Consider the following 8,078-nt stretch of genomic DNA (forward strand, 5'->3'; position numbering starts at 1 on the left):
GTGCTAAATTACTACTGTACGTAAAAAGGCAGTATACTTCTGTTTACACGACTCTCTGCCTTGAGACCCACGTCCACCACATGCCAGCCTCTTATTTTTTGTTATTTTCATCTTTTTGATTTATTTAATGCATTGCTTCACAGCAATCAAAAGTTCCAGCTTAAAATCCACTTGGAAAGCTGCATAGGTCATCCTGTTGGCAGAGCCACAGTCCCAGAGCTCTCTCTTACCCAGCAGCACAACATCTGTCCTCCCCATCCAAAGAAGGCAATGAGGAAACTCGTTGAAATGAATGAGTAAGCCACAAATAAATGTAAGCCAAGAAGATAATCAGCATTGTAGGGGGGGGTTGTAAACAAAGATGGAGGAGAGGAGACGTGCCCCAGTAAGGTGGCAGATATATCTTGACTAAGAAAGCTAAGTTATTTTATGGAGAAATTAATGCCATTTCATCAAGTCCCTGTCAAGTTTATGAAGGATAAGGCAGGTCTTCCTTGGAGCTGTATGTCTAAGATTTCCTAATAATTGCATTAGGCAGCAAAATCAGGTGCCTGTAGGAAGCTGAGAAAGGCTCAGAGTGGAATGAGTTTGGGGAATGAACAAATTCCTTGCAATTGTCCCCTTTCTCTGTGAAACAGGAAAAATCATGATTCCATGGATTTCATTAAGGGATTCTCTGATGGAGCGTTATTGTTTCTGGGGTATCGCCTGTATTTGGTCTACTATAATCACATTGCCACAACTGCTGCCCTGCACTGTGCCTGCTCGGAATGAGGTGACATCCAGAAAGCAGTCAGCTGAGGATGACGAGACCCGCATAAATGCAAAGGGAAAACAGGGAAGATATCAAAATAGTCTGGTGTAGAAAGGCATGGAGAGAAGCATCTCTCCCTCAGTCTCTTGTGTCTCTTTTTGGTAACGCTTTCTAGATGGGGAAGGACGTTTATCCCTGCTGCTACAGACTCACACGTTAGTCAGGCCCTTGGGGTTTATGTGGGCATACAGACTAAGAGTTAGCCGACCCTTTTCCCTCTGGTTTTACCCCAGGTAAACTCAGACCTTCCAAAGCTCATCACCCTTTTGTAGGTGCTCTCCAGTCTGGCCTGATTCACTCGGAATCTGCCCTGAGTTACCTGTTTGCCTCCAGTAGTGTTTGGACAGAGGATGGCTATGGAGAAAGGACAAGCCCTGGCTTGCCTGGGAGGGTCAATTCTGTACGGGTGACGTGGTCAATAAAGCAAAAAGACATGTGTAAGCCGGTAAGTGAAAATGTGCGCTCAGCACTGACATATAAAGCAAGCAAGACTGGCCTATAAACAACGCGTTTAACTATCTGTGAATTTTTACAATCCAATGTCTGTGGGACAGAGCTCATTTACGTTTGGTATGTTGTGGGAATTACACTATTCCTGCGTTTCCAATGTGCCTCTCAGCTTTGAGTTCATATTCCGTCCCGTTAAGAGGTGACAAACAGTGGACACCATCTAGTCAAGACGCTAGCAGCTCATGTGGAATGGATTTGCTCATCTCAGTCCAGTTCCTTATGTGTCCCTCCACAGCGGGCAGCCCCTGGCAATCGTCAACGGCCAAAGACAGACTGGCTCTCAGAAAATGAGCTATCGTTCCGTGCCTGAATGAGATCTTGTCGTATCAGTGTAACCTATACCGCCAGGTGAGCACGAGAAATTTTTGATGTCTCATGTTGTCTCTCCTAGGAGTTCAATTTACAGCACTTCAGCTAAACACGAACTGATTTCACTTATTACAAACCCTATAGTAACAAAGTTAATTCACACATGCCCTTTTTAAGGTGATTTACGGCAGAACCAATACGAGGGAACAGGTAAGCATTCCTGCACCTAGGTTCAACTGCCATTTAATACTGACAGTCAATATTCCCTTGTTTTAATACTCAACATCATGTTCAGAACGGAGGGCTTTGCTGCGAGCTGCATGCAGACCACGCAGGATAAATGGGGCTTCTAGTGTGATGCATGTATCAGCCTCTTAAATGATTAGGACACCTGTTGACATTAATATAGAAGCATGCATGAAAACAAGCGTGCCACACACTGAAATATATGTACACAAATATTAAGAGGATTAGAGAAATTGCTAAAATGGATACAGTGGCATTTAACACAAACATGTCTGGAATCTAAGCAGAATGGAAATAACATACACAGAGCTGATCCCTTGTTAGATGGCTTTTTTTTTGTTTTAGTAGTTCATCTGGGATATAAACGTCTCTGTACAAGGAGGTCATTTGCTTACACTTAAAATTTCTGTTTAATATATATCTTTGTTTGGAATCTGCCTCTAATTCATAACCACCTTCATTTAGTAGCTAGCACCTTTACCATGCGAGCTGCAGGAAAAAGTAATTAAATTTAATAGAAGCCACCCTTGCTTTGAAGCTGCCCTGGATTTAGAGCCACAAGGAGAAGCAATTAAACTCTGGCAGCCAAGGATTCAAACTGAAGTTATATAGTGATTTTTTTTTTTTTTAAAGGAAATTTTCTCTGTAAACGGATTTGGATTGTCAGATCTGATTGGATTCAAAGCTATAGAAATTTCCTTCTTTGGGAAATCTTCTCTTGGCAAAATTAAAAAAGACCCAACAATTAGATGTGAAATGGAGATCAGTTGTGAAGTCTAGGATATTTTTAATGCTTCTGAACAAACTTCCAAAAAAAAGTTTGTTCTTCTCAGCAAAGTGCTGAATGGAAAAGGGAAGCGTGGAAGGAAGACATCTGCATGTCTGTTTATTTGCAGGCAGGTCAGCTTGTCAGCAGCCTAGGATATAGATTCATTAGGGGAAGGAATTTCTTTGCACTAGAAGGTATTATAAGCATTGTTTAAAGCTGTCAGGGTTTTTTAAACCAGCAAGAGGCAGAAATTATTATTTCACTTTTGTGATTTTACCCAAAAAAATAGTCTTTGAGTAACAAGAACAGGAAAAAAGACTCCAGAATGCCATAATCAGTGCCAAACATAGTTCTACCTACTTAAAAATATTTTTAGGAGTTTCCTATAAAGGATCAGAAAGGATTCCGTTGAAAAAGGTCTGCTTCCAATGCAGACATTATTCAGAAAAACAAACTGGTAATTCAGTTAATACTTACAGGGGGGCAAAATTGTCCTAATCTTCACGAACTCTTGGAAATATTTGTAGAGTCTTAGCTAAGCCAGAGGCACATGTGAACAAATTTAATTATTGTCATGCATGTATTTTGCATGACATGCTTTGCTATTCTGAGGAAAAGAATGCTCCCAGGCTCGTTACAGGGATGGTCCATGACCTGTGGATCAGACTCGGTGAATTGGTAGTCGTCTGGCTGGAGGCATGGAGAAGCTCCACTGGTCAGATCCAGGGAAGTGCCTGGGATCAGGTAACTTGCTGAAAAAATGTATTATTGTATCGCTGGCTGTTGCGAGGTAGGTGGGGGCAGACATGTTGGAAACGGCAAGCTGTACATCCCCGAGAAGACTTCCCTAGCAATGGTGACCAGCCTGTAAAAGGGGAAGAGGCAAACGGTGCCGGGGGAGCCATCAGCTCCATGAAGAATGTTTGACCCCAACGTTTTGGATGTCCCAGCTGTAATCTTTGACAATGGGTCTGGGTTATTCAAAGCAGGTATCGCAGGTGACAGTGGCCCAAAGTCTGTTTTTACAGCAATTGTTGGTCGCTAAGAAGTCAAAGCCACAATGCTGGGAGCTGGGCAGAAAGAATGTTACATTGGAGAAGCAGCTCAGTCCAAAAGAGGGCCTCTGTCTTTGAATTATCCAATAGACCATGGCATAGTTATGTGCTGGGATGATATGGAAAGGATCTGGAGACATGTCTATGAGTATGAGCTAAGAATCAAAGCCAGTGAAAGGCCCGTGGTGCTGCCTGAAGCCCCCCTCAATCCTCTCAAACCGGGAAAAAATGACAGAGATCATGTTCGAAGGCTTCATGGTGCCAGCTATGTACGTTGCAGTCCAGGCAACGCTGGCACTCTACGCATCAGCCCGTATTACCGGAATAGTCATGGACAGCGGGGATGGTGTTACCCACACGTCCCCATATATGAAGGATACTGTTTACCCCATGCTGTCTCCAGGCCGGATATTGCTGGCCGGGATATCACCAAATATTTTATGAAGCTTCTTTTGGAGAGTGGACACACTTTTGCTAGCACGGCTAAAAGGGAAATTGTGAGAGATATCAAACAGAAGTTGTGCTACATAGCTTTAGACCCCATCCAAGAAATGAAAGCAAAGCCAGAGGAAATCATGAAAGAATACAGATTGCCTGACAACAATATTATCCAGATAGGCAACCAGCTCTTTTGTGCACCAGAGACTCTTTTGGTGCCTGCAAACATTGGAGTTGAAGCTCCTGGTGTGCACAAAATGATCTTCAACAGCACCGTGAAGTGTGACATCGACGTGCGCAGGAATCTTTATGGCAGCATCCTGCTCTGAGGTGGGTCCATGCTCTTCGCTGGCCTGGAAGAGCAGATCCTGAAGGACATGAAGCTGCGAATGCCTGCTGGCATGTTTGTGAGGATCATTGCACCCCCTGAGAGAAAATACTGTGTGTGGATTGGGGCCTCTATCCTCACCTGCCTGACATCTTTCAAACAAATGTGGGTCACTGTGAGTGATTACAAGGATTTTGGGGCAGCTGTCATTCACCAGAAATGCTTTTAAGGAGAACGTCAGACCAAGTAAATGGCTTGCTACAACAACACCTGAGCAAGAAACCCTGCTGAGAGCTGACTGACCTAAAAGGTGCTACAGCTGTTGGTGTGTTTATTGGCTGACAGAAGCTGTATGAAAATAAAACATTAAAAACATTGGTAACGAGGATCTTATTGTTTATCAGCTCCCTTCCCCTTCCCCTCCGCAGAGTGTGCAGGTGTGCAGATATCACGGGGATGCAGTGACTCCTTAACTGACTCACAGCCTGCCTTGGAGTCATATGGGGAGTAGCATATCTCCTCTGCTGGGAGATTCTTCCTGCTAAAGTCTTTGAGATATCTGGGTTTTGTATTCTAAAACTAGCCTTCACATTATTTTTGACCTCATTAAAAATGTTTCCTTTAGAAACCCAGCAAAACCCCAAACAGGATCCAAATATAAATCAATGCAAATGCAATTACTGTAACCGACCCTCCTCTGTGCCTGAGGGTCTGAAAAAATCCATTGATTCTCTGCTGTAATTTATCTGGGAAGTAAGAACACCCAGTTTCACTTCCAAGTACTAACCCTGAATCAAAACGCTCCATGCTGACGGCTCCCTGGAGGAAGCGGCGTTGCCGGTGCAGCTGCGGAGGATGGTGAGCTCAGCCCGGTGGTGCCTAGTCGCGACGGGGGGATCTAGAACATTTCGCCGATGCTCTGTGCCAGCAGCCGCTGCCAGGGACAGCGCCGTCCTGCGCAGGACGTCTGACTCTGCGGCGGCAGCGGCAGGGACCCGCGCGGTGATTTTTGACATCAGCTCTGGACAGCGTAAGGCTGGTCTGTCGGGGGAACAGGCACCCCGTTTGGTTATTTCTACTGTTGTGGAGTACCCCAAATTCAAACTTGTCATGTCTGGGGTGGTTCATGAGGACTGCTATATCAGGGAAGAAGCCCAGTCCAAAAGGGGCATTTTGTCTTTTACTTACCCAATGGAAAATGGGGTAGTTACATCCTGGGATGACATGGAGAAGATTTGGAGATACCTATATGAACAAGAACTCAAAATGAAACGCAGTGAGAGGCCAGCACTGCTGACCAAGACCCCTCTCAACCCTTTTCCCATCGAGAAAAAATGTCTGAGATGGTGTTTGAAAGCTTCCAGGTGCCTTCCCTTTTCGTGACTCTGCAGGCGCTAACAGCCCCGTATGCCTGTGCCCGCACAACCGGACTCGTGCTGGACAGTGGCAATGGTGTCACCATCATGGTCCCTGTCTACAAAGGCTGTTACCTGCTGCGTGGCATTACCAGGCTGGAGTTTGCAGGCAAAGGTGTAACCAAATACCTTGCTAGGCTCCTCTTGGAGACCAGGCACTCCTTCCTGAGCACAGCAGAGAGAAATTGTCAGGAATATGAAGGAGAACCCGTGTGATGTTGCTTTAGACCCTAGCCAAAATATGCAGAAAAAGCCTGAAAAACTTAGGTGCGAGTACATTCTCCGTGACGGAAGGGCTGTCAAGGCAGGAGACCAGCCAGTCTGAGCTCCTGAAGCGCTTTTTGTGCCCGCAGAGGCAGAAATCCCAGGGCCAGGGGTTGGAGGGATGGTCCTCCAGTGTGTCGCCAAGTGTCGTGAGCATATCCAGTCCGACGTCCTAAGGAACATGCTGTTATCGGGCGGGTCGACTCTATTCCGAGGTTTCAAGGAGAGGCTACTGAAGCAGCTCCAGACAGGAGTTCCCAACACAATTCATATCAAGATCATCTCGCCACAAGATCGGATGTACTCCCCGTGAGTTGGTGCTTCCATCCTTGCCAGCTTAAGAGCACTTAGGAATATGTGGGTTACCAAGGAAGACTATAGCGAGGTTGGACCAACAGTACTCCAGAGAAAATGCTTTTGAAAACTTCAGTAGGACCATCCAGGAATTTTTTTTAAGTGCCAATCTGAACAGCTGGAGAGCAGTTAATAAACCAGTACAAAAATAATTGATTTATAGTAAGTGATTTTATAGCTTACTAAAGAAAGGTCCCTTGTGCATTGGGTTGAAGAAAGAGTCCTTGTTCAGAGCATTTTTGCTATCCAAGATGTTGGTTTTAATTCTAGAAATGTGTTGATCCCTGCTAGAACTGCAAACAGTTTGTCAGACTTTTAAACACTTGAGAACAAGCCACCTCCATCCCATGCCCGTGGGGGCTGGCTCCTTGCCATTCACCGTAAACTTCCAAAGAGTGGAAAGAGGCCTCTGATGGAGAAATAGAGGGCTCAGGGGTATTGCTGACCCTTCACCACAGCGCTGGAGATCTCCTGGAGCAGCCCCGGAGGAGCTCAGAGGGGACTGAACGTCTAAATTTGGTTTTGCTCACGAAAGGAAAATGAGTGGGTCTGGCTGTTAAAGCAGAGCTCTCGGACCTGGAGTATCTCTGTGCTGTTGGCGGCCTTGCCATGCGACTTGCTATGTCACATCACGTAAAACGCTGCCTCCGTTTGTCCTTCTGTGGGATTTCACTAATGTTCTAGCATAAGGACTACATGAGACTACATTTAGATAACTTAATATAATGCCAATTGAAATTAGTAAAGTAGTCGGAGAGCACAAGGTGAAAGGTATCTAGTTTGGGTTTATTCTCAGAGGACTCCTGTTTTGATGTCGGGCATCCAAGAGAAGGTGGAGGCATTGGTCCCTAGCTGACACTGATTCTCTTTCGGGAAAAGCTGAATACATTAGGAGAAAGTGTTATTCCTCTACGACATCACCGAGAGCTAGGGAAAGTGACAAAATAATCCTCCAAATATTTGCTTGAATTACTAAGCAAATCTGCCTTGCCAAGCTCAGTTTTTACAAATAATTATAAATAAGCTTAACTAGCATAAATATCATGGCTAACTGATTGGATTTCCAAAGTGAACTATGAAATTCATAGCAAAGGTGTGAATTTTCAGCAATGAAATTTGCATTCAAATAAACAACTTGAAAATTATGCATTTACAGCCATTGTCTTTATCCACACCTGCAGATACATGCACTGCATCCAGGCAGGCAATAGAAGTCTCGTCATAATTTGGGAAACTAATTAGCACTATGATTTATAGATTGTTCAAAAATTATTTGAAAAAAACCCTCAAGATGTACCGAAGAACTTCTTGAATTTGTTCAAGACTAACATGAAAATAGGAAAAGCGCTGAAATCTGTCTTGTTAATTATTCAGTACAGTGTCTGGCTATTTTCATTCAGCTCTGGAGATGAATCTTCAAACTCGTTGATGCCCTCTGCTGCCTTGGGACTGTTTAGTCATCTGTCACCTCCTCTCGCTGCCCTTTGAAGAATCACAACACGCTTTTCCTTTTCTACAAGACATTTACAGGTGCTCTGAAGAGAGGCACATCTACCTCCGTCTTCAGTTGTCCAGC

General features: G+C 44.6%; 2 protein-coding genes across 2 annotated transcripts; both read left to right on the top strand.

Moving 5' to 3' along the window:
- The first annotated feature begins 3,594 nt into the window (after positions 1–3,594).
- ACTRT2 (actin related protein T2) lies at positions 3,595–4,698 on the top strand. The gene is given in 3 exon segments (XM_072883788.1): positions 3,595–3,914; positions 3,916–4,058; positions 4,061–4,698. Coding segments are annotated over 3 exon segments (987 nt in total). The 5' UTR covers positions 3,595–3,708.
- An 881-nt stretch (positions 4,699–5,579) lies between these two features.
- Positions 5,580–6,461, top strand: LOC140661736 (beta-actin-like protein 2). Its single transcript, XM_072884316.1, is given in 4 exon segments — positions 5,580–5,784; positions 5,787–6,060; positions 6,062–6,168; positions 6,238–6,461. Coding segments are annotated over 4 exon segments (810 nt in total).
- The last annotated feature ends 1,617 nt before the right edge of the window (positions 6,462–8,078 follow it).

This window comes from Ciconia boyciana, chromosome 19 (genome assembly GCF_034638445.1).
Source record: "Ciconia boyciana chromosome 19, ASM3463844v1, whole genome shotgun sequence".
In the NCBI taxonomy this organism is placed as follows: domain Eukaryota; kingdom Metazoa; phylum Chordata; class Aves; order Ciconiiformes; family Ciconiidae; genus Ciconia; species Ciconia boyciana.